Genomic DNA, 27,671 nt, shown 5'->3' with positions numbered 1-27,671 from the left:
TTAAAAGAAGATACATGAACAAGCAAAATAGTTAAAAGAGTTGTTGTTCCAACAAATTGGTAGCAAGGATATTGCATTTCTTACATGGCAGCCAATTAGGCAATATACAAGCTTAGCTAGCTTCATCAGCAGAAAATACTGATGCTGTGGCTACTAATTGGATTTTGGAGTTCAGGGACTCCTTCCAACCACACACAGGATAAATCATGGCTGCCGTGAATGATTTATTGATTTGTAAAACTTGACCTTATGAGTGGAAGTGAATCACAGCAGGAGAAGCCTTCGGCAACGCCTCTGTGATTTTATTTCTCAACAAATTCTTCTCATCGCTGGTCCGTGGATAACTCGAAGGACGAACCTCGACATGAGGAAACTTGACGGCGCAAACCTTGCACACCTTCCTGTCATGCAGAGATACCTCCTTGATATTCACAGCAGCCTCCATGACACGCCTGATGTGTCCTGTGAAGTTATCATCGGACTGAAAGCCATATATGGTTAACTTGGCTAGATTCTTATGCTTGAAATCAGGGTCAGATGGCTCCCACTTCACATCAGTTTTCTCGGAGTAACTTTTTTGGGACTCCATGTGGCACTTATGATCCCATACCGTGATGCAAAACTCCACCACAAACGGTGCAGCTTCAAGAAGGAACATTGTCCAGGCAATATCACATTCTTCGGGAAGATTGTCCAGATTCACAAACCGTAGTTTGGCAAGCCAAGGTGAAAGCACTTTCGGGGATTCTGGTCGAATCCAAATCTGGGACAGATAAAACAAATTTACAATGAGAGCAAGTCATTCATAAATTGAATCCTCAAGTAACGCATAAGTTTCTACTGTTGCATATAATAGGCATACAATGAGAATGGGATGGAGATGATTGGAGTGAGTACCTTTTCACTTTGAAATTCTAGGGATAGATCGTTTACGGAGAGGACATTAGCAAGCAGCTGGCTTAGCTTGAGTGTCTTGTGTGAAAAACATGCCTTAGCAAGGCTCAGCTTCGAAAGCTCAGGGACAAAACCAAGAGCCAAGGGATGTTCAGCACAGGAGGGCCAACTATTAAAGGTCATCCGCTGGAGCTTTGGTAGAAAGGTGAGCTCCACTGTTTTGAATTCACAATGGGAGATAACAAGCTCCACGAGTCGTGCGTGTTCTACACGCAGCACCGAAGAGACCCCCTCGTCACACATGAACAAAGATAGTGACTCCAGCTGCTTGCAATAGCTTAGGATGTTGGTTATGTCTGATTCACCAAACCTCATGTATTGTAGATGCAGCCCCGTGAGGCCAGCAAATGCGTCTGGACAATCACGAAAAAAATCATTGAACTGCTGAGCAAAGAACAGGCGGTAGGCTTCGGTGCAAAGATGACCATTCGTGGGCGTCAAGATCTCAAACTCGGCTGAGTCCACTTTCTGGTCCGCCATGGCGAGGCCAACACATTTGCCGATGGAGAGACAGTGAGAAGGACTCAAAAAGAATTTGAGCTTCAGCTTACGAATGGTGATCTTCGAAGACCTTGCATTGAGGATCTTGTTCGTAACATTGGCCACGACGGTGTGAATTCGGACCAAGTCATCGGTGCTAAGATCAATCACGATCTGCGAGAGCATAGTGGGCAGCTTCTGCATTTTTTTGGAAAGTATGCAGGTTTTTACAGCATCGAGCGTACCCACCCTCTCCAGAATGTTAAGCAGCAAATCAGCAGGCAGCTCGCTTAGCCTGTCCCTATTGCCTGCTTCTAAGTCAGCAGGCAGCTCCCTTAGCTTGTCCCCATTACAAGCTTGTACTTCAGCAGGCAGCTCGCTTAGCGAGCCCCCATTAGCAGCTCCTGTCCCCGACTGCATTTTGCCAGATGGAAAAATTAGTAATCGGCGATGGATCGATAAATTGACTTCCATCAGATGAAAAATTACAGCAACAAAACATCAAACAACTTACATCACTAAGGCCGCGGCGACACCTATTAAGCTTCATGGCGATGCAATAAGCAGAGATAATAATTACTGAAACGACGATATCGCGACAATGGTGAACGCTCAGCCTCAACTTGTTATAGACTCCTCCGATCCTACTCGCAAAAGAACTCCGATACTACCCAAAAAAGAGACGGAGACGGAGGAGGCTTCCGAATCTTGTTCAAGCCGGTGCAGAATCCGTAAACCGGCCGATTTACTATTATCTCACGAGAGGCAGACATATAAAAACAACTCCTTTTTCTAATACAAATCGAAATTGATCCGTTTCTTCTTCGAATCCGAAGACAGAACGAAATTGGCACCTTTCTTCGAATCCGATTGCAGAAAGAATTTGACCTTCCTTCATCATCTAGAACGTAGCATCTGGAGCCGAACTGGTTTAGGCGACAAGTCCGGGGAGGAGATCGGTAGCCGCCGCCAGAGGGTGGGTGGGGAGGGGACAGCGTTAGGGCAGACGATGTATGCATATCTCTCCTCTGGTTGACCTATTAAGATTGGGCTCGGGCTAATCTACACAATTGAGCCCATAGGCCCATTTCAATACAACAGTAAAACTATCAAGAACACTCAAATGCGGCCCACTAAAGATTTCCCACTTTCGAGGCACATAGACTCGCTAAATACGCTCTAGGTATTCCTGAGGGGGTCATCTATGGCTCCATCAGTCCCCTGATCTAAATTGTAATCCCTCTGTCGAAAATGTCCTTATATTATGAAACGGAGGGAGTATGACATATAAATGAGACACGTATTATTATGCAAAAAAAAAATCTACATTGTATCCTGATGGATATTGTTAATCAATAAAGTGAGCGTGTTTACAACTTTACATATAGAAAAGGCAAAACAATCCCCTAATATATGGCACCACTTTGGGAGATTTTAATTTATTTCATTTTGGGAGTACTTAAATAAATTAGCACTTGCGCCTTTTGAGTGTGATAAAGCAGCAAAAGAAATATGCACATGATGTTTTTGGAGAATAAACTGTCAGACATATTCCTGCAATTAAGCTGATCTCATACGAGTTTTACCACCAAGTACTTCCACCCAAGCATCGTACCCCTAGTCTAATATTGTGGTGCGAAGACATCGTGTGGGACACCAATCTTGAACTTGTACCTAAAATAAGTACCAGAGGCCACAAAAGGGGGGAAATGGGCACTTCTAGAATTGTGCTCATATAAACAGTTGCAAATTTATTTCTCACAAAAAAGTTGCAAATTTATGGCAAGAAAACAGTTTAACATGGATGTGATCCGTATAATTTTGTAATAGGTAGATCTTCATAACCTTAATGTAGGATCCCAACTTCAATTTAGTCCAGGCAACCAGAAAAAAAGGAAAAAAAGATTATCTCTAAAATAACATTTTGAGGAACCCCGCGATGGGATTTTCTTGGCGGTTGACTTTTGGCCTGTGGCGGTCAAGGTATCTGACCTTGAGAATGGGGAGCTGCCATTCTTGCCAAAAGAGGTGGGATGGGGGGTCGTTGCCATGATGGCAGGTTCGGCGCCTGGCCCTGATGGCCTTTCGGTAGCCTTCTTCCAAAAGTTTTGGCCTCAACTTTAGCCGGTGATCATGCCTATATTCAGTGAATTTTATTGGGACTCTTGACATGGTGTGCCCGAACTTGTGTTTAGTATAGTAGTGTGAAGCCAATCCTTTGAGATACATGCAGTGTAGTCATTAGACGTCCAATGTTCATGTTTGATTATCTTAATAACCGAGGTAACCCCGCGCGACAAATAGGGCATACTGTTGGATAACTAACTCTTGATGCATGGCGCGTTCGGGTCAAAATGTAATTTGGATACACCCCCACCTTGTCTGGTTGCAAATACATCTTAACGGTGTCTTTCGGAGCACAAATTCATATCATGGTGATCCCAACCACAGACATATGGTTGTAAGAATCAAGTCCTCATACTCATGCTTGTTTTTATTATAAGTCTTTAGCTGAAAGGGTGATAACGTTCCGGTCCAAAAACTGGAATTTAATACTCTCACAAAAGCTTGGTACAAACCCTTGTTACAGTGCACGTCCTCTCATGGGTTCGATAACTCAGGGTCACACTTTGTGGAAAGAGGCAGAGAACCTTTCTGCTACCCGTTACCGGATAACTAAAGGGACTCATCATCTGTGATAAATCTTTCATCACTGACCCCGAGGAATAGACAGGCCAGTCGCCCGCCTATGATGATATGAATTGGTCGATAAGTACTGTTCAATTCTGTATTAGTGGTAGGCCTCGTCGGCGTGCACGACCTTGATCCTCTCGAAGGTCTCCCGATTCTCCCATTCCTCGCGGAAGGAAACATTAGGGAAACGAGACGAACTTTGGGACGGCGACGCTGCCGAGGGGGAAATTTTTCCTTGCTCGGCCACCATGGAGGCGTACCGTCGTCACATTGTAGGCACAACCCGCCTGCTCCGCTGACTGGAAGGAACTTATTCAGTGCTACTTCCACTCTCACGAGCCTTAATCTCCGACACACACATCCCTTGTGGGCACTGTTCCATGATGTGCCTCGTTAGATTCCTCACATCGAGGATCTTCAAAACTAGATCTCATGTAGATAGGTTTTGACAAACTTTTTTTTTCACAAAAAAGCCGGACGATAAAACCGAACTGGGAGCATATTTTTTCCTTTCCGAAAGAGGCATGATTGTGCCTCTAGGGGAAATTAATCTGTCCCTCCATCAGAAGTAACCCGTGCCTCTCATGAAAGAAAAAAAAACACGATTTGTGCCTCTCGTGAAAGGAGAAAAAAAAAGAAAACATTTTTTTTCATTTCTGAGAGGCACGACCGTGCTTCTCGCGTAAGGAAAAAAACGTATTTTCTTTCGTTTCCGAGATGCACGACTGTGCCTCTCGCGAAAGAAATTCCGTGCCTCTCGTTGAAGCAAAACCGTGCTCCTCGCTAAAGAAAAAAACATATTTTTTCACAATTGTTTTTCAAAAAAAATGTCGAAAAGCTAAGAAAGAGCGGTGAAAACCCAAAAAACCAAAAAAGGAGGGAAAACCATGTAAAAAGTCGAAAATGTGTGTGGATAAATTAAAAAAAATCGAAGGGAGCTCCTAAAGCGCGACACTTGGCGGCGGCTGAGAGCGCGCCAAGTGACGTGCTCTCAGCCCATCCTAGATGATCGTTGGAGAGGCTTCCGAAGGAGCGCTCCTTGGTTAGTTGCTCCCCAAGCTGACGGTGCGTGCAATTTTCGCTCCTCAGCCATTTTGCCATGACATGCTAGAACCCAGCGGGCCGCAAGCCACCAGCAGTATCATGCTGCATCATAACAGGCATTTGCACTTAGCAAAACCTATTTAGAGTGAGAGCAACTATCTAGCGCGTACCCCTTCGTGGCCCGGTTATATTTGGCGTGTAGGTTATTGAATAGCAACCTAGCGCATACCCCTTCATGGCCCGGTTCTGTTTCAGCCAGCCCATTCCGGGTTTCATCCTCTACCTTTTTTTCCTTTCTTTTTCTTACGATTTTCTTTCTTGTTTGCTTTCCTTTTTATTTTAAGGTATCTTTTTCTGTTTTCATTTTAGGTTTTTCTTGTTCCCTTTTTACTTTCTTCCCTTTTTCTTTTTCATTATTCGAACATATTTCAAATTCATGTACACTTTTTGAAATCATGATTTCTTTCGAAATCATGAACATGTTTCTAATTAACGAATATATTTTTTAAACCGTGAACATTTTAAAAAAATTGTGAACATTTTCTAAAATCAACATCATTTTTAAAATTTTCCTACATTTGGATAAAAATTTGAAAACATTTATTTTAACCGGTAAACATTATTTCAAATTTCGGAATTTGTTTTGTAATTTTCAGAAAAAAACATGTGTTTTGACAAACATTTTTTAAATGCATGAACACTTTTTGGAAATCATAGCCATTATTTGAAGAGATTTTTTTTGTAAAATTTGGGAACAATTTTGAAATTGGCCAAAAAATTGAATTATGGAGATTTTTAAAAATACATGGACATTTCTTTGATGTCCTGAACATTTTTTAATATGCGAACATTGTTTGAGAATCATGAACAAATTTTTATTTCCCTAACATGTTTTCTAAATATGTAAACATATTTGAATCCGCAAACATTTTACTATCTCACGTACATTTTTTAAAACATGAACATTTTTCTGAATTCAAATTTTCTTTTTGAAGATCTTCTTTTAATTGAATTTTTTAGCTCCTGAATTAGCACCCCGCCCCGCATGGGCCGGCCCAAAAAATGCCGTGTGGGGAGCGGTGGTGCACATTTCGGGTCTTCGCGGCGCTCCCCCTTTAGGGCCTCCCATGGAGGTCACTTTTTTTAGATTAACACGGAGGTCACTTTTGGGCCTTGAGAGTGCATCAAGTGGTGCGCCCAGTCATCACCATATATCTCGGCACTGGGGACACCCTTAGGAATTCAGTTTTTCATGTGTTTTGGGGTTTTAGGTGTGTTTTTGTTTTTGTTTGATTTTTATATGTTTTGTTGTAAAAACATTTATTTGTTTTTTTAGGAAACCATGTTTTTTTTCCAGAAAGTGCTTCCTAAAAAGGAAAGGGCACAGTCTTTGCTTCTCCATAAGGAAAACAGAAAGTTGTGTTTCCCCGAAAAAGGCACAACATGTGCTTCCTAGAAAGGGAAAAGCATAATTGTGCTTCCCCGAAAAAGCAAAAGCACGATATGGGCTTCTTATGAAAGAAAAAACACAACATGTGCTTCCGCGAGAAGCAAAAATATGCTTTCTGAAAAAGAGGAAAAACACATATGTGCTTTTCAAAATAAGTGGGAAAAACCATGCTTTCGGGGGTGCGATTTTATTTTCCGTTCCAGATATTTCCGGTTTTCGGTCTTTTGGGGGTTTCATTGTTTTCCTTTTCCCCTTTTCCCCTTTTTTTGTTTATGTTTTTTATTTCCTTTTCCCGCGGGTTCTTCGTGAAAAATTGATTCATCGAAACCTACTAACATGTGATTTAGTTTTTTATTTCCTTTTTGGCAACTTGCCCCACTGGTTGAAGTATGAGGAAGACACCAAAATACTTAAATGCCAACTTCTGGTTAGTTCAAGCGTGATTGTCACTTGAACATAAGGCTGGATCTTCAAGTATACTTTTCACCCACATTAAAGTGTCATTCAGATCTCCCTTTTGTCACCTTTCACCTCTATTCTGTGCTGAGCTTTGAGAAGTTCATTCTGAATGGCAATGTTCATATTAGCATGTTGTTGTATGAAGAACAGCCTCAACAGCCAACTGTTTCGGATCTCTGCCATATAATACTCTGAAGGGTGTGGTATTCAAAGCTCAATGATAAGTGGTGTTGTATCAAAACTCAGCCGGGGGCAGCCAGTGATCCCACTTATGAGGACAAGCATGTACTCCCTCTGTAAAGAAATATAAGAGCATTTAGATTACTAAACTAGTGATTTAAACACTCTTATATTTCTTTGCGGAGGGAGTACGAAACATCGCAAGCAGTTTTCCAAACATTTATTTAATCTCTGTGTTTGACCATAAACTTCTGGCTGTCTATCACTGCTCACATTCAGCTGTGTGTCAGTTAATCAGAACAAGTTTTGTCAAAAATGGCTTGTGAAAAACTTAGACAATAACATCAGGTAGTCCATACAGTAGTATATGGGTTCTTGAGAGGTATAAAATGCCCGTACTTGCTGAAAGTTGACTTTGGCAGTCCTTCAATGAAATCCATGCTAATCCAAGACCATGCTTATTTTGGCACTTAAAAGTGGTTGCAACAGCCCCAGGAGTTTAGCGTGTTCAATCTTAGCCTGTTGGCACACAGTGCATTGTTTCACAAAAGCCCCCACCGAGTCTTTCATATTAGGACAAGCAAATAGACTTTAAATTCTATGATATGTGGGTGTAGTACCAGAATGTCCCCCAATGCCACTAGTATGCAGGGCTTGAAGTATGTGTTGTTGAACTAGAGCATCATGGCCCACATAGATTATACCTTTCTACCTGAGGAGGCCCTCAGTCAGTGTAAAATTTGTTATGCTAGTTGGATCTACAACCAAACTAGTTAAAATCTCTTGCGCCTGAGTATCTTGGGCGTATCCTTCAATGAGAGTAGCAATCCAAGATGGAATACAAGTAGAGAATGCATTACAGTCAATTTCTTCATATTTCTATCTCAGCGCATCAGAAACCTGATTTCTTGTACACAATTTTGTATTGTAATCCAATGAGCTTCACAAATGCCTTGTTTTGGATCGAAGTGGCCACTCTCTAAGCAGTGAGCCAGACTTTGGTGGTCAATTCTAATGAAAAAAATCCTGATGTTGCACGTAAGATCTCTATCTGTCCACAACTAAGAGAATAACCATGGATTATTTTTCATAGGTAACCCTTGATTTTTTACTTCCCAATGCTTTACAGAGAAAGGGCATAGGGTGTCTATCCTGCATTAAGAAAGCTCCCACACCATGATGAGAATCATTTGTATCATCAATGGTAAATTGTTTATGAAAGTTAGGCAGTTTAAGCATGTTAATGTTATGTTATTGATCCAAATTCAAGTATAAAGATAAAGCCTATTCTCTGACGAGCGAGCGGAGCGAGCCCCGTCTCTTGTAGGCTTGGGCCGAAGCGGAGCGAGCACTACGTTTGTATTTCCCTCTGTATCTACGAACAACAAACAACTATAATCCTTGCCCATATCTTTCTCTTGGCGGTCATGACAACCAAATAGCCAGGTCGATAGAAAGGCGAACTGCAACCCACACAACAAATGACTTGAACCATCACAAGGATAATCGTTGCCTGTGTCTTTCTCTGGACGGGCATGACAACCAAACAGCCGGGTCAATAGAAAGGCGAACTGCAACCCACACAACAAATGACTTGAACCGCATGAGTAGAGGGAAGCAAAGAGAACCGACCAGTCAATTCAATGACCAGGGGAGAGTACAACCAGCGAGCACGTCAGCGCACATGTTAGCCGTCAAGGCCGGACCGTCCAAAGGCCAGGTAGACATACCAATGCATGCTATTCGGGTAGATCGCCGATGTCAAATGTCAGGTAGACATTCCGACAAACAACATCCGGCCAAGGGAACACTATCACAAGAAGCCTCTTCACAATCCGACACCCATTTGGCAGAACACAAGAAAAAGGAAGCTAGGAAAATGATGGCAAGGGGACGCACCGAGTGGAAGGCAAACAAAGCCATGCGCCGCGTCGAGCTGGCACCTCCTGCGGTGAAGGCTAACCGCTAACGCCACTAGACCATCACTGTTGTCGATCAATGCCGCAAGGCCCACCCACGGAACCAATCTTCTCTATTGGGACCTTGCGAGAGGCGACCACTGCCACTAGTCAGCTCTTCGATACACAACGAAGAGCTCTTCTGTTGCCGATGTTGTGGACTTTCCTACCATGATTTGGTCGCTCATATGTCCATGCTTTGCTCCAAAGCGAGCAAGGGTTGATCATCGGCTTCGGTCTGGCATCGATCCCCTCCTCTCCCCTGTTCAACCTCCACAGGTGTTCTGAAATAGTGATGACGATGTCATTTTGTCGCTCTTTCCCACATATGTTGCATACGACAATAGAATGTGTTTAAATGAGCATTATAATGGAATGTCTATATGAACTTTTTAGGTAATATCATCAGTGGTGATTAAACTTGGCATCGATGTTCACTTTAGTGCTTAAGCTTGAAAAATACACCGAACTGGTTTTAGATTTGGCATGATCATGCAAATATGATGATAATCTCATCCATTTACATATAATGCGCTGCTGTGGCACTGTATTTTAATTAGCATACACACGTGGCATGGGACCCACTTCCAATAGATGGCTTGCTTTATATTCACTCTGTGCATTTAAAAACCGAACCGAAAAACCATACCGAAAATAAACCGAACTGAACCAATTTTATGGTTTTTATGGTTTCTTATAACATCCCAAATTTTCAATTTGGAATGTTATACATTAGATCATCATTGCACATCATATTTTATTTTGCATTTTGGTTGATTCTAGAAATTCTACGCAACTCAAGAACCCATGGAGAGAGTTGGGGATTTCGTTATTTCATATTTGAGTTTTCTCAAATTTTGAGAATATGATCATTTGATTTTATTTATTTTATTATCAATTATTTCTATTACAAAAATATGAGAGAGGGAATAAAATGACTTTCCCAAAATAGAGAAATATTAAGGATTTAATAATAAAATCAAACAAGATTTTATTTCGGAGTTTTTCGGTGTTTTATTTGAATTTAGGAAAAATGTGCGTTTTTCAAAATGCATTTAGGGCCCAAATAAATGTTCACTTTGTCGGGCTTGATTTTAGAAGTCCGGGAAAATTTATTTCGGAATTTTTGGAGTCCGTTTAGTATTTCTTTTTATTTTTCTTCTGAGTGAAATATATTAAAAAAAAAGGAGGAACCGACCTAACCGGGTCGTGTCCGGATAGGACTCTGGCCCGGCGGGCTTTAAAAGCCGGCCCAGCCCCCGGGGAGGAACCCTAGCCCACCCCGAGCCGCCCCTAGCCGCCCGCGCCCGCCGCCGCCGCTCGCGCCGCCGAGGTTCGCCGCCGCCTCGTAATCCGCGCCGCTCGTTTTTTTTAAAGAAAACCGATCGGTTTTCGTCGGTTTAATAGATTCGGTTTTTTTTAATATATCGGTTTTTCCGGTTTATTTTTTTTAGCGAGCGTTCGTCGTTTTTCTTTTTCTCGGATTAAATCCGCGATTTTTCTGATCGCGATTCCTGATCCGATTTTCGTTTTAGTTTAACTTTTCGCTCGTTTATCGGAATCAGGCGATTCAAGCGCCTAGAGTTTCCTCTCGAAACCCTCTATCCGTTTAACCAACTTAAACAAGATTTTGCTACTGTAAAATTTGCCCTAGATCTAGATTACTAGAATGAAGTTGTTTTCTTCCGCCGTTTGACTTTCGTTGTTTCGTTCGATTTGATTCTTTTTGCCAACCGGAGTTCTTAAGTTGAATCTTCTGGTTAGATCTCTTATTTGAGTTTTACCTATGCATTAGTTGAGTACTTATTGTATGCTTGTTTGTTTGTCTGCGATAGAGTATCCGGAGTGCGCCGCTGTTACTTCGAATCGCTAAGTTTTCCGGATCATCAGCAAGGCAAGTAACATTCTGATCATACCTTTTCTACTACCCAGTTTTATTGCATTAGATCAATCCTCACACATTGCATGATTAGAATCTAATTAAATCGTGGGATGGGAAGTAGATGAGGTAGTACCTATTACCTGTTTATTATCAATCCTTTGGGAGTTATTTCTACGTTTGCTTATTATGCCATGCTATGCTAGTAGACGTGGATTGGGTGAGTGATATCCATGACAGATGTGAGATTGATAATTAATGGTTTATCTAAGGTGGCAACTTAAACACACATCTGGGTGGATTGAGGCACCTGGGTATTCCAGGACTTGCCTGTTTTCTTTTGGGCCGCCACCCAGGCTCAAAGGGATCATAAGACTATTCATACTAGAAACTTCCGTGTGCAGCCACAAGCTATTATGGGCTCTAGCATAGTTGACTAAGTTATGCGAACTCTTACAGTGGTAGACTAGCAGATGTAGGTGGTACGGTCTACCCGATCGTAAGGTGCTAGCGCTTCTGAAAGACTATGTCTCGGTCATCCGTCTTCTCAAACACCATGTAGTGCGAGAAACCAAACAGAGGCGATCGAGTCTTGTGCGGAAAAGTGCGCAAACCTCTGCAGAGTGTATCAAACTAATCATGGTTAGCCGTGTCCCCGGTTATGGACATCTTGAGTATCTAGTACTTGGATTATCATGTGAATCTCAACATGTTACTCTAAATTAAATTTTATTGGGTTATGCTTAATTATGATGTTTAATTGGGATTGAGAATGCTGTCAACCATTCTCAATGTTTAACAACCACCTTGATAGTAATTAAAATTTTATTCCTTTGAAGTAGGGAAAAATTGGCTTTACGCAAAACTGTAACCATAGAGCTTTCCACCAGCCAAATATGCATATAGTATAGCTGTTTCATTCCATTACTTTCTATGTGTTACCTTGCCAGCATATTCCATGTGCTGACCCGTTTTCGGGCTGCAACGTTAATGTTGCAGATTTTTTAGACGACGATTAAAGAGTTTTAGGTCGTGGTTCTATACTCAGTGATGCCGTTGGAGTTGATGGACTCACTTATCTTCCAAGCCTTCCGCTGTTATCGTTATTAGATGGCCTTAAGCCATATTTATTGTAATAAGTTCTCTTTTGAGACATTCGATGTAATAAGTGTGTTATTGCTACTCTGCTATAAATCCTCCGAGTACTGTGTGGTGTCAGCATTACTGATCCAGGGATGACACTGGAGCACAGAGATCAGACTGTTTGAGGTCTGGTCGCTACAGAGATGGTATCAGAGCACACGCTGACTGTAGGACACGACCACTAAGGTAAAGACCTAGATCACTACTCACTCTCTTTTCTTCTGACCTCTCATCTTTTCTATTCTTTAGGATGGCGGAAGCAAGGGACAAGTTTACGCAACCGGATGAAGATGCACCCTTTGGACGCCACTTGAAGGAAGTCACTAGATACCTGAACATAGGAGTATCAAGCTTCACGGGAACCTACAACGCCACTTTACCTGAAGAAGAGTGTTGGATGATTCAAGTTCAAGTTCCAGGAAGGACGTTCATGCCAGTCACTGAGCCCATAGAATTTTCTTTTGATGCACCAACTTGGAGTCTAGGAAAGAGCATGGCAGCTCACATCACCATGGGACGCATTGGAGAAGTCTACCGCAAGGATCTCAGGGATACTATCTACCAGATTTGTGGGCGCCGAGATGAACACTGGGAGATGATCAGTACCAGGAATGATAGATCAATTACAGCTTTTATCCAAGAGTTAAACCAGCACATTCGACGACAGGAGAACCAGATGTGCGCCGACATGATAGATCTGAAGAAGGCTAAGACCAGAATCAAGGAACTGGAGGAAGAACTCAAGGCGACACGTGAAGATTATGAAGAGGAAATTCGAGTATTGGTGGATAAGAATGCTGACCTAACAAAGAAGATTGGAATATTTATGGGAGGCCGACGCCAGTAGAGGAAGACGAAGAACCCAAGAAGATTAGCCCGGAAGACTACATCATCATCGACGGCACCAACTCGGAAGCAGATAGTAGCGATGATGACTATGTTGATGAAGTTGGAGCAGATATTATGGAGTCAACAACCGTAGAATATTTCTAATAGACCACCTCACCAGTAGTAGTAGTCCACCATGTAAATATAGTAGTCCGAGCACTTTTGCGATAGTTAGATCGATTGTATGCCTTTGGTTGATTGATTGAAGTGAATTGTTTGCTTTTGCCTCATGTGCATATGGGTAGTGTTTTCTCTTTAGACCCTCTCTATTCTTATATCTCATCTTTTCTAAACCCTCAGATGCCTCCGAGACGTGACCCCGGATTTGCCTTTCCACTGGAGCTCACCCAGTTGATCCAGCAGCAGAACACATTGATGCAGTTGCTAGTCCAGAATCAGAATCAGGGGAACAACAACAACAACCCACCACCACCACCACCACCTGTTGACCACTTAGCCCGTTTTCTTAGGCTGAATCCGCCGGTGTTTTCCAGTAGCACCGAGCTGATAGTAGCAGATGATTGGCTCCGCAAGACAGCTAGGGAGTTGATCACAGCAGGATGCACAGATGCAGAGAAGGTGAAGTTTGCCGCACATCAGTTAGAAGGACCCGCAGCATCATGGTGGGAAAATTTCACAGCCACCTTCCCAGTCAATACTGTCACATGGGACCAGTTTCAGCAGGCTTTCCGTACTGCCCATGTTTTAGCAGGAGCTATGGCCATGAAGAAGCGTGAGTTTCATAACTTGCGACGAAGAGGACGGACAGTTGGCCAGTATGTGGAGGAGTTTAGTAAGCTAGCACGTTATGCTCCAGATGACGTTGCTACGGATGCAGCTAAACAAGAGAAGTTTCTGGAAGGACTGAATGATGAGTTGAGCATGCAGTTGATGGTAGCCACCTTCAACAACTACCAGGAGTTGGTAGATCGTGCTCTTATGATTGAAGGGAAGCAGCAGCAAATTGAGAATCGCAAGAGGAAGTATGGACAAGGAAAGTACAATTCAGGAGCTCAGCAGAAGCCACGTTTTACCCCTAGACCGGGAGGACATTTTCAGCATACCCATGGAGGAGGTAGCTCGCACAATCACAATGGCACTAAGAATGGTAATGGAAATGGAGGAAGCAACGGCCAGAACCGCACCAACCCATCAACCCAGCCAAGAAGGACTTGAGCCAAGTCACTTGCTATAAGTGTTCGAAGCCAGGACATTATGCCAATGAATGTCTTGAAGGCCAAAATGGCAATGGAAGTTCTGGGAAGAAGCCGAACCCTTTCAACAGGGGACAGGTGAACCACGCTAGTGTGGAGGAGGTTGAAGCTCAGCCCGATGCAGTAATAGGTAAGTTTTTGGTTAAGTCATTTACTGCACTCGTTCTTTTTGATACTGGTGCATCACATTCATACATCTCAAGGGGATTTGTGGATAAGTATAACCTACCAACCCAAGCCCTTAGGTCACCCATGTTAGTAACCTCGCCAGGAGCAGAGTATGTGGCTAGTCTATGGTGTGATCGGTTACCATTAAGGATTGGTAACTATGTTTTTCCCTCAGACCTAGTAGTATTGGAATCTCAAGGATTGGATATGATATTAGGCATGGATTGGTTATCAAAGTATGAAGGGAATATTGAGTGTGCTAGTAAGTCAATTTTGCTTACCACACCAGAAGGGAGAAGGATCAAGTATGTATCCCCGCATGTGCCAAAGAGGACCCAAGTAAATTGCCTGACAGGAGTTGTGCAGGAGGAAGTACCAGTGGTAAGGGATTTCCCTGATGTATTTTCAGAAGAGTTGCCAGGCATGCCACCAGATAGAGATATTGAGTTTTTGATTGAACTATTGCCAGGCACTGGGCCAATATCAAAGAGACCATATAGGATGCCGGCAAAGGATTTGGTGGAAATTAAGAAGCAGATTAAGGATTTACTGGATAAGGGATATATTCGCCCAAGTTCTTCGCCTTGGGGATCGCCAGTACTTCTAGTGGAGAAGAAGGATGGATCGTTAAGGATGGTTGTTGATTATCGAGGATTGAACAAAGTAACGATCAAGAACAAGTACCCACTACCAATGATCAACGATCTGTTTGATCGATTGCAAGGAGCTAAAGTATTTTCCAAGATCGATCTGCGATCAGGTTACCACCAGTTGAAGATTCGAGAACAGGATATTCCGAAGACAGCTTTTACCACCAGGTATGGGCTGTATGAGTATACTGTTATGTCATTTGGTCTGACTAACATGCCTGCCTATTTTATGAACATGATGAACAAAGTGTTTATGGAGTTTTTGGATAAGTTCGTCGTAGTGTTCATTGATGATATCCTGGTATATTCGAAGAATGAAGAGGAGCATAAGGAGCATTTGCGTTTGGTACTTGGAAAGCTCAGAGAACACCAATTATATGCCAAGTTCAGCAAATGTGAGTTTTGGTTGAAGGAAGTAGGATTCCTCGGACACGTTATATCCGGAGAAGGTATAGCAGTAGATCCCGTTAAAGTTGAAACCGTGACCAAGTGGGAATCCCCAACCACAGTTGGAGAGATCCGGAGTTTTCTTGGACTCGCAGGATACTACCGGAGGTTTATTGAGAATTTCTCAAAGATTGCGAAGCCTATCACAGAGTTGTTGAAGAAAGATACCAAGTTCATATGGACGGAGGAGTGTGAGGCTAGTTTTCAGGAGTTGAAGAAACGCTTGGTTACCTCACCAGTGTTGATTTTTGCCAGACCAGACCAAAGATTATGAGGTGTATTGTGACGCTTCACATCGAGGACTTGGAGCAGTGCTTATGCAGGAAGGGAGAGTTGTTTCATATGCCTCAAGACAACTAAAGCCCCATGAGTTGAATGCCACGCATGATTTGGAGTTAGCAGCCGTAGTGCATGCATTGAAGACATGGAGACATTTCCTCATTGGAAACCATTGTGAGGTGTACACAGATTATAAGAGTTTGAAGTACATTTTCACACAGAAGGAATTGAATCTCAGACAAAGGAGATGGTTGGAGCTTATCAAAGATTATGATATGAAATTGCACTATCACCCCGGAAAGGCTAATGTAGTAGCTGACGCGTTAAGCCGTAAGAGCCATGTCAATACGTTAATGATGGGAGGGATACCCAAGGAGTTAGCAGAAAATCTTCGTGAACTATGTGTGGAAATAGTTCCGAGAGGCTATGTAGCAGCACTAGAGATTCAGTCAACTTTGATGGATAGAATCAGAGAAGCTCAGAAAATTGACAAAGAGATTGTCGCTATAAAGGAGAAACTGAGCAAAGGAAAAGCTAAAGGATTTCATGAGGATGAGCACGATGCCCTGTGGTTTGAAGACCGTGTTTACGTGCCCAATAACCCGGAGATCAGGAAGTTGATTTTGCAAGAGGCACACGATTCACCGTATTCAATTCACCCAGGAAATACCAAGATGTATTTGGATTTGAAGGATATTTTCTGGTGGACGGGAATGAAGAAGGATATTGCGGAGTATGTAGCAGTTTGTGATGTATGCCAGAGAGTAAAGGCAGAGCATCAGAAGCCAGCAGGATTGTTACAACCATTGCCGATACCCGAATGGAAGTGGGATAAGTTAGGCATGGATTTTATCACGGGATTGCCCAGGACTCGTTCAGGCTATGACTCAATTTGGGTTGTAGTTGATCGATTGACGAAAGTAGCTCATTTCATCCCAGTAAAGACCACTTACACTAGTGCTAAGTTCGCAAAGATATACATGACCAGAATAGTATGTCTGCATGGAGTTCCGAGGAGTATCATATCAGATAGAGGAACCCAGTTTACCTCAAAGTTCTGGAAGCAGTTGCACGAAACTTTGGGTACCAGGCTAGAATTCAGTACAGCTTTTCATCCACAGATAGATGGACAGACCGAGAGAGTAAATCAGATTTTGAAGGATATGCTGAGAGCTTGTGCGCTAGATTATGGATCTAGTTGGGACGATAATTTGCCATATGCAGAGTTCTCTTACAACAACAGTTACCAAACCAGTTTGAAGATGGCCCATTTCGAAGCTTTGTATGGAAGGAGGTGCAGGACACCGCTGTCGTGGGACGAAGTCGAAGACCGCCAGTTATTTGGACCTGACTTGATTAAAGAGTCTGAACAGAAGGTGAAATTGATTCGCAATAGGCTCAAGATAGCCCAGTCCAGACAGAAGAGTTATGCAGATTCTAAACGCAAGGAGACAGTTTACGAAGTCGGAGATAGAGCTTATCTTCGAGTATCTCCACTTCGGGGAACAAAGCATTTTGGAGTTAAAGGGAAGTTAGCACCACGATTTGTAGGACCATATCGAGTTTTGGAACGTATGGGAGAAGTGGCCTACAAGTTGGAATTGAAGGAAATATGCCCTAGAGGCAATAATAAAGTTATTGTTTATTTCCTTATATCATGATAAATGTTTATTATTCATGCTAGAATTGTATTAACCGGAAACATAATACATGTGTGAATACATAGACGAACAGAGTGTCACTAGTATGCCTCTACTTGACTAGCTCGTTAATCAAAGATGGTTATGTTTCCTAACCATGACAAAGAGTTGTTATTTGATTAACGGGATCACATCATTAGTTGAATGATCTGATTGACATGACCCATTCCATTAGCTTAGCACCCGATCGTTTAGTATGTTGCTATTGCTTTCTTCATGACTTATACATGTCCCTATGACTATGAGATTATGCAACTCCCGTTTGCCGGAGGAACACTTTGTGTGCTACCAAACGTCACAACGTAACTGGGTGATTATAAAGGAGCTCTACAGGTGTCTCCAAAGGTACATGTTGGGTTGGCGTATTTCGAGATTAGGATTTGTCACTCCGAATGTCGGAGAGGTATCTCTGGGCCCTCTCGGTAATGCACATCACTTAAGCCTTGCAAGCATTGCAACTAATGAGTTAGTTGCGGGATGATGTATTACGGAATGAGTAAAGAGACTTGTCGGTAACGAGATTGAACTAGGTATTGAGATACCGACGATCGAATTTCGGGCAAGTAACATACCGATGACAAAGGGAACAACGTATGTTGTTATGCGGTCTGACCGATAAAGATCTTCGTAGAATATGTAGGAGCCAATATGGGCATCCAGGTCCCGCTATTGGTTATTGACCGGAGACGTGTCTCGGTCATGTCTACATTGTTCTCGAACCATAGGGTCCGCACGCTTAAGGTTTCGATGACAGTTATATTATGAGTTTATGAGTTTTGATGTACCGAAGGAGTTCGGAGTCCCGGATGAGATCGGGGACATGACGAGGAGTCTCGAAATGGTCGAGACGTAAAGATCGGTATATTGGACGACTATATTCGGACATTGGAAAGGTTCCGAGTGATTCGGGTATTTTTCGGAGTACCGGAGAGTTACGGGAATTCGCCGGGAGAAGTATTGGGCCTTATTGGGCCATACGGGAAAGAGAGATGGGCTGCCTAGGGCAGGCCGCGCGCCCCCCCCCCAAGGCCTAGTCCGAATTGGACTAGGGGGAGGGGCTGCGCCCCTTCCTTGTTTCCTACTCCTACTATATGGAAGGACTCCTAGTTGGACTAGGAAAGGGGGAATCCTACTCCCGGTGGGAGTAGGACTCCCCTAGGGCGCGCCATAGAGAGGGCCGGCCCTCCCCTCCTCCACTCCTTTATATACGGGGGCAGGGGGCACCCCATAGACACACAAGTTGATCTTCGTGATCGTTCCTTAGCCGTGTGCGGTGCCCCCCTCCACCATATTCCACCTCGATCATATTGTTGCAGTTCTTAGGCGAAGCCCTGCGTCGGTAGGACATCATCATCGTCACCACGCCGTTGTGCTGACGGAACTCATCCCCGAAGCTTTGCTGGATCGGAGCCCGGGGAGCGTCATCGAGCTGTACGTGTGCTAAGAACTCGGAGGTGCCGGAGTAACGGTGCTTGGATCGGTCGGATCGGGAAGACGTACGACTACTTCCTCTACATTGCGTCAACGCTTCCGTTGCGGTCTACGAGGGTACATAGACAACACTCTCCCCTCTCGTTGCTATGCATCACCATGATCTTGCGTGTGCGTAGGAATTTTTTTGAAATTACTACGTTCCCCAACAGGAATTGCCCGAAGGATTGTCAGGAGTACATGATATATTCCATGTTTCTCAGTTAAAGAAGTGTCACGCGGAGATGGCTGACGTACCGTTGAGAGATACAGTGTCTTTGGAAACTATTCAGTTGGATAACGATTTGACCTACGAGGAGAAACCAGTTAAGATCCTCGAGTTTGCCAGCCGAGTTACTCCCAGCAAGGTTATCAAGTTTTGCAAAGTTCAGTGGAGCCACCACACGGAGGATGAAGCCACCTGGGAGCGAGAGGAAGATTTGCTCAAAGACCACCCTCACCTATTTTCTAGCCAACCCGAATTTCGAGGGCGAGATTCATCTTAAGGGGGGTAGGTTTGTAACATTCCAAATTTTCAATTTGGAATGTTATACATCAGATCATCATTGCACATCATATTTTATTTTGCATTTTGGTTGATCCTAGAAATTCTACGCAACTCAAGGACCCATGGAGAGAGTTGGGGATTTCGTTATTTTCATATTTGAGTTTTCTCAAATTTTGAGAATAGGATCATTTGATTTTATTTATATTATCATCAATTATTTCTATTACAAAAATATGAGAGAGGGAATAAAATGACTTTCCCAAAATAGAGAAATATTGAGGATTTAATAATAAAATCAAACAAGATTTTATTTCAGAGTTTTTTGGTATTTTATTTGAATTTAGGAAAAATATGCGTTTTTCAAAATTCCATTTAGGGCCCAAATAAATGTTCACTTTGTCGGGCATGATTTTAGAAGCCCGGGAAAATATATTTCGGGATTTTTGGAGTCCGTTTAGTATTTCTTTTTATTTTTCTTCCGAGCGGAATATATTAAAAAAAGGAACCGACCTAACCGGGCCGTGTCCGGATAGGACTCTGGCCCGGCAGGCTTTAAAAGCCGGCCCAGCCCCCGGGGAGGAATCCTAGCCCCAGCCCCGAGCCGCCCCCAGCCGCCCGCGCCCGCCACCGCCCCGCCGAGGTTCGCCGCCGTCTCGTAATCCGCGCCGCCTGTTTTTTTATAGAAAACCGATCGGTTTTCGTCGGTTTAATAGATTCGGTTTTTTAAATAGATCAGTTTTTCCGGTTTATTTTTTTAGCGAGTGTTCGTCGTTTTTCTTTTTCTCGGATTAAATCCGCGATTTTTCTGATCGCGATTCTTGATCCGATTTTTGTTTTAGTTTAACTTTTCGCTCGTTTATCGGAATCAGGCGATTCAAGCGCCTAGAGTTTCGTCTCGAAACCCTCTATCCTTTTAACCAACTTAAACAAGATTTTGCTGTTGTAAAATTTGACCTAGATCTAGATTACTAGAACGAAATTGTTTTCTTCCGCCGTTTGACTTTCGTTGTTTCGTTCGATTTGAATCTTTTTGCCAACCAGAATTCTTAAGTTGAACCTTCTGGTTAGATCTCTTATTTGAGTTTTATCTGTGCATTATTTGAGTACTTATTGTATGCTTGTTTGTTTGTCCGCGATAGAGTATCCGGAGTGCGCCGCTGTTACTTCGCATCGCTAGGTTTCCCGGATCATCAGCAAGGCAAGTAACATTTTGATCATACCTTTTTTACTACCCAGTTTTATTGCATTAGATCAATCCTCACACATTGCATGATTAGAATCTAATTAAATTGTGGGATGGGAAGTAGATGAGGTAGTACCTATTACCTGTTTATTATCAATCCTTTGGGAGTTACTTCTACGTTTGCTTATTATGCCATGCTATGCTAGTAGACGTGGAATGGGTGAGTGATATTCATGACAGATGTGAGATTGATAATTAATGGTTTATTTAAGGTGGCAACTTAAACACACATCTGGGTGGATTGAGGCACCTGGGTATTCCAGGACTTGCCTGTTTTCTTTTGGACCGCCACCCAGGCTCAAAGGGATCATAAGACTATTCATACTAGAAACTTCCGTGTGCAGCCACAAGCTATTATGGGCTCTAGCATAATTGACTAAGTTATGCGAACTCTTACAGTGGTAGACTAGCAGATGTAGGTGGTACGGTCTACCCGATCGTAAGGTGCTAGCGCTTCTGAAAGACTATGTCTCGGTCATCCGTCTTCTCAAACACCATGTAGTGCGAGAAACCAAACGGAGGCGATCGAGTCTTGTGCGGAAAAGTGCGCAAACCTCTGCAGAGTGTATCAAACTAATCATGGTTAGCCGTGTCCCCGGTTATGGACATCTTGAGTATCTAGTACTTGGATTATCATGTAAATCTCAACATGTTACTCTAAATTAAATTTTGTTAGGATATGTTTAATTATGATGCTTAATTGGGATTGAGAATGTTGTCAACCATTCTCAATGTTTAACAACCACCTTGATAGTAATTAAAATTTTATTCCTTTGAAGTAGGGAAAAATTGGCTTTACGCAAAACTGTAACCATAGAGCTTTCCACCAGCCAAATATGCATATTAATATGGCTGTTTCATTCCATTACTTTCTATGTGTTACCTTGCCAGCATATTCCATGTGCTGACCCTTTTTCGGGCTGCAACGTTAATGTTGCAGATTTTTCAGACGACGATTAAAGAGTTTTAGGTCGTGGTTCTATACTCAGTGATGCCGTTGGAGTTGATGGACTCACTTATCTTCCAAGCCTTACGCTGTTATCGTTTTTAGATGGCCTTAAGCCATATTTATTGTAATAAGTTCTTTTTTTGAGACATTCGATGTAATACGTGTGTGATTGCTACTCTGCTATAAATCCTCCGAGTACTATGTGGTGTCAGCATTACTGATCCAGGGATGACATCGGAGCACAAAGATCAGACTGTTTGAGATCTGGTCGCTACATTTCTAGTTTCGGTATGGTATGAACTTTTCATACCGATTTAAACTTGGTCTTTATGGTATATACCGGAAAACCGAACGGTTAACCGAATAAATCGAAGTAAAAAATAAATTTATATTTCTTGAGATAAACAATCATACAAGTTGTCATTTTTCTTGTACATGAGTCAAATGCACTACTAAACACATAATTTTTTCTTGTAACATAGTCATTTTTCTATTTTTAAAATGCTAAGCACGTTCATAACCATCAACAGATGAATCAATGCATGCATATATACTAATATATATATAGTCATATACTATTTGTGTAGAATAATATGTGTTTTGAGTCATAAATTTGCTAATTATTATTAGCGTCATTTCCAAATTCGCGTCAACTTTGGTTTTTATGGTATATATAGAAACCATATCGAAATAATTTAATATATACCGAAACCGAACCGTATTTTAATTTCATACCATATTTATCGAAGTATTAATACCGTATAAACTGAAAAACCGTATAAATCGGACGATGTAAACCGAGTAAACCGAACGCACAGGATGACTTTATATAGGTCTCTATGAGTAGTAGGCCCCATATGTAAGCACGGTGGGAAATGAACGATAAAAACTGTAGCAAGCAAGACTCGTAACTTGGGACGTCGCTGTAGCAAAACGACCTGGTTTACCCATAGTGCCATTCCTATTTGCATGTCCAAAAACAATAACGACCGTTAATATCATGTGTAAGAACACGTTGACCCGTGCAGCCCAGTTGCACATGTTAGCTTCTTTCTTTTAATTTGTAAATTATAATCACGGTAATAAAAGTAAGTTTAAAATATTCGTGTGTTATAAATATTATACGTAAAAATAAAATAATTTATTTAAAAAGCGTACATTTTTTAAATATATTCACTTATTTACATGTGGACTACATTTAAAACATTTAGTAAATATAAAAAACCGTACCTCATGGCCTATATTTAAATTATGCAAAATTATGAATACAAATATTTATATTAATATTCACTTGTGATAGCTTTCACTGGTGGCATATATTCTTAATTTCTATATAATTGAAATATAGTCAGATGTATATATTTATAAAAACAATTTAAAATTTTAGTTTTGCACAATTATGAATATTTTTAAATTATACAAAAAATGTAAAAAAACAAACTTATGAATTATGAATATTTTCATATAGTTATTCAAATATTTGTATAAATAAAATAATAATTATGAATAATAATTTATTTTATATGTTTTGTCAAAAATAATACGTCAATAATTTTAAAAATTGCTTGAACATTTCGCTAAATAAGTTAAATTTTTTATGTATAATATTTATATATACGAAGTTTGAAATTTATTTTTTATTATTATCATATAATTGACATACTTTTTATAAACTGTAAAAACATTAAGACAGCTAAGATGTGCAACATGGGCCGCACAGACAGCATACCATTTAAACCACACAGGCGTGTTCCCTTATAATATATCGTGTCATTATCATTTGTGGACAAAAAAATTAGTGGTCTTGTGGTTAGTGTTGATTGCAACATGGACGATGTTGCAAGTTCAATTCCTGGTGGCCCCAATTTTTATTGTTGATTTTCCTTAATTCTGATATGTGGGGCCCACTGGTCATAGAGACATATATAAAGTAAGCCATCTATTGGAAGAGGGCCCCACGCCACGTGCATGCTAATTAAAATACAATGCCATGTCAACGCATTATACGGCTACTAATGAGATTATCACCGTATTTGCACGCTCATGTCAAGTTCTTGAACTAGTTTGGTGTATTTTTCAAGTTCATGAACTGAAGTGAACATCGGTGACAAGTTTAAACACCACCGGTGATATTACCTCATTTTTTTTCCTTGCTACAAATGTAGACCAGTTTTTCTTGTGCAACTAACGCATTTTGCACAATGTTTTTTTTAATGTGTTGTAGTAACATCTTATATCATTGGGGCGGAGGTAGTAATAAAGAGGAAGAACTAACGTGTTCGGATTTTGTAACGTTTTCAGAATCATGCGTTCTGAAGGGGCCCTTATTCTACTTCTGGAAAAATAAGTACGAGTACCACACTAATGTGCTCATCTAGAATCGGATCAGGCAAATTGTTTTTGATGCTAACAACAAAACCATAGCAATTATTGGAGGATATGAAAAACCTAATTAACCAACTGGAACCCGACACCGAGCGCACCCACTCATGCTAGTTATAGTCGGCCAAATAAGGAACAAAACAAGCACTTGATTCCGTTGATGATCTGATCCATTGTTGCAAATTTCTCCGACCAAAATTGAGCGGCGAGCACCACACCGTCACCACGCCGGAGCTGCGCCGGAGCAACCTCATCGCACTTATTACTGCACTTTATTCAAATATATAATATTATTGACTTCATTCATACTGACGTTATTCAACATAAACATGGTTAATAATATAGTCAGCTGCCGGCTATAAGCCAGTGACATGTCATCTTACAGCCCATCTTATAGCCAACATGTACAATAATAGATTAAAAGAGTGTATTATTTTTTTATTATGCGGCCCACATTTCATTCTCACAAAGTGCCTAGGAGCACGTGCTAGAGCCGGCTCTTCACGAAGAGCCCGCTTACCTTCTCTATCTCCTTCTCTTTCCTCCAACTAAGCAGAAATATATTAGTTTATTCCTTATAGCACGCTGACTCAGCTCTATTGTACTTGCTCTAAACACTTGTTCCTGAATATTGACTTTATTCATACTGACGTCATTCAACATAAACACTTGTTCCTGAATATTGACTTTATTCATACTGACGTTATTCAACATAAACACTTATTACTGAATATTGACTTTATTCAAATTGAACATTATTCATACTGAATATTGACTTTATTCAACAAAAGCACTTGCTGCACCACCTTCTCACGAATGAGCACTTACAACAAGGCACATGGACACGGGTAGTCGTGCTTATTTTGATTATAAATGAGCTGTTCCAACAAATATATATGTAGCCAATTAGGCTACGACACAAGTTCGGGTTCAGCAGAAAAGCAATGGCGCTGACGACTACCAACGGATTTTGGAGTTCGGGAAACTCCTTCCTAGAGGATAGATCATGGCGATGCCATGAATGACTTATTGATTTATGAAGACTTTGACCTTACGAGCTGAACTGAATCACAGCCCGAGAAGCCTCCGAGGATGCCTCTGTGATCTTCTTCCTCAATGAATCCTTCTGCACGCTGGTTTGAGGATAGCTTGAAGGACGAGCGTCAGCATGGGGAAACTTGTCAGTGCAAAGCGTGCACACCTTCCTGTCGTGCAGAGACACCTTCTTGATGTTCACCGCAGCTTGCATGACACGCCTGACGTATCCCATGAAATTGTCATCGGACTGGAAGCCATAGATAGTTAGCGTCGCCAGATTCTTGTGCTTAAAATTTGGATTAGATGGTTCCCACTTCACATCTGTTTTCATTGAGTAACTATTTTGTGACTCCTGTCGGCACTTATGATCCCATACTGTGATGGAAAGGTCCTCTACAGATGGTGCAGCTTCAAGAAGGAACATTGTCCAAGAGATATCACATTCTTCAGGAAGATTATCCAGATTAATAAACCGCAACTTAGCAAGCACAGGAGCAAGCTCTTTGGGGCATTCTGGTTGAATCCAAATCTGGGAGATAAAATAATAAATTAATAATGAGTGCAAACTGTGCATAAATTGCATCCTCAAGTGATGAATAATTTACTACAATGAGAATGGGATAGAGATTATCGGAGCGCGTACCTTTTCACTTCGAAATTCCAGAGACAGATCACTAACAGAAGGGACAGTAGCTAGCAGCTGGCTTAGCTTGAGGGTCTTCTGAGAAATACATGCATCACCAAGACTGAGGTTTGAAAGCTGAGGGAGAACACCAAGAACCAATGGATTTTCATCATAGGGCCAATTATTGTAGGTCATCCGTTTGAGCTTTGGTAGGCGATTGAGCTCCACTGTTTTGAATTTTCCATAGGAGATAACAAGCTCGACGAGTCGAGCATGCTCTACATGTAGAACCGAACGGATCCCCGCGTCACACATTAAGAAAGATAGTGACTCCAGCACCTTGCAATAGCTTAGGATGATGGGTATGTCTGATTTACCAAATCTCATATTCCGTAAATGCAGCCGTGTGAGACCAGCAAATGCATCTGGACAATCACGAACAAAATTATTGAACTGCTTAGCAAAGAGCACGCGATAGGCATCAGTGCAAAGATGGAGATCCCTTGGCGACAAGATCTCAAACTCGGCTGCATCCAATTTCTGCGTCACCATGGCTGCGCCAACAGATTTGCCGATGGAGAGACAGCGAGAAGGGCTCAGGAAAAATTTGAGCTTCAGCTTGCGAATGGTGATCTGCGGAGACCTCGTACTAAGGATCTTGTCTGTCACATCAGCCACGACACCATTCATTTGAACTAGATCGTGAGAGCTGAGATCAATGACGATCTGTGAGAGCATAGTGGGCAGCTTCTGCATTTTCCTCGAAAGTATGCAAGTTTTTATTGCATCAAGCATACCCACCCTCTCCAGAATGTTGAGCAGCAGGTCAGCAGGCAGCTCGCTTAGCCTGTCCCCATTACAAGCTTGTACTTCATAAGGCAGCTCGCTTAGGGAGCCCCCGGTACTAGCTTCTCTTTTCGACTGCATTTTGCCAGATGGAAAAATTAGTCATCGATGATGGATCGATAAATTGACTTCCATCAAATGAAAAATTATAATACTCCCTCCAATCCATATTACTTGTCACTCAAATGGATGTATCTAGCACTAATATCCATTTGAGCGACAAGTAATATGGATCGGAGGGAGTAATAATAACAAAACACAAGCAACGACTTACATCACGTCGGCCGCAGCAACCCCTATTAAGCTCCATGGCGATGCAATAAGCAAAGTAAGTATTGAAACGATGATCTGGAAACAATAGTCAACGCCCAGCCTGAACTTGTTATAGACTCCTCCAATCCTACTAGTAAAAGAACTCTGATCCCACTCCCTACTCCCAAGACAGAGAAGGAGGAGGTTTCCGAATCTTCTTCAAGCCGGTACAGAATCCGTAAACCGACCGATTTACTATTATCTCACGAGAGGCAGACATATAAAAACAACTCCTTTTTCTAATACAAATCGAAATTGATCCGTTTCTTCTTCGAATCCGAAGACAGAACGAAATTGGCACCTTTCTCTTGCTTCTCCCAGTCCGAATCCAGAAAGAATCTGACCTTCCTTCATCATCTAGAAACGTAGCATCTGGAGCCGAACTGGTTTAGGGGACAAGGCCGGTAGCCGCCGCCGGGAGATGGTGTGGGTGGGGAGGGGAAAGTGTTAGGGCAGAGGATGCCATGTGTGTATCTGCCCTGTGGTAGATCTGTTAAGATTTGGGCTCGGGCTAATCTACACTTGAGCCCATAGGCCCATTTGAATAAATGGTTAGGCAGGCGCGCCGGCGATATTTTCGCCCCTCCCAACCGCCGCCCCAAGCCCAACGCTGACGCCGTCTTTTTGGAAAATAAACTCGGCCAAAATTCGGCCAAACACACAAAATTTGACACATATTAGACGATTTCATTGACATTTATACATAAAAAC

The 27,671-nt window shown here is 41.9% G+C and overlaps 2 protein-coding genes across 3 annotated transcripts; both read right to left on the bottom strand.

Annotated features, from left to right (window-relative positions):
* Positions 1-11: 11 nt before the first annotated feature.
* On the bottom strand, positions 12-27,427 carry LOC123129036 (uncharacterized). Of its 2 annotated transcripts, XM_044549176.1 has the most exons (4): positions 27,262-27,427; positions 1,949-2,288; positions 898-1,848; positions 12-763 (listed from the first exon to the last, which is right to left on the bottom strand). In XM_044549176.1, exons 2-4 carry the CDS (start codon positions 1,982-1,984, stop codon positions 248-250), a joined length of 1,503 nt encoding a protein of 500 aa, XP_044405111.1. In that variant the 5' UTR covers positions 1,985-2,288; positions 27,262-27,427; the 3' UTR covers positions 12-247. The 2 variants fall into 2 exon arrangements, with proteins under 2 accessions (XP_044405111.1, XP_044405110.1); XM_044549175.1 differs by lacking the exon at positions 27,262-27,427 and having other exon boundaries at positions 1,949-2,445.
* LOC123129038 (uncharacterized) lies at positions 24,979-27,262 on the bottom strand. The gene is made up of 3 exons (XM_044549177.1): positions 26,923-27,262; positions 25,821-26,723; positions 24,979-25,706 (listed from the first exon to the last, which is right to left on the bottom strand). Exons 1-3 carry the CDS (start codon positions 26,956-26,958, stop codon positions 25,191-25,193), a joined length of 1,455 nt encoding a protein of 484 aa, XP_044405112.1. The 5' UTR covers positions 26,959-27,262; the 3' UTR covers positions 24,979-25,190.
* Positions 27,428-27,671: the final 244 nt, after the last annotated feature.

This window comes from Triticum aestivum, chromosome 6A, assembly GCF_018294505.1.
Source record: "Triticum aestivum cultivar Chinese Spring chromosome 6A, IWGSC CS RefSeq v2.1, whole genome shotgun sequence".
In the NCBI taxonomy this organism is placed as follows: domain Eukaryota; kingdom Viridiplantae; phylum Streptophyta; class Magnoliopsida; order Poales; family Poaceae; genus Triticum; species Triticum aestivum.
This window is presented reverse-complemented; position numbering and strand designations above follow the sequence as displayed.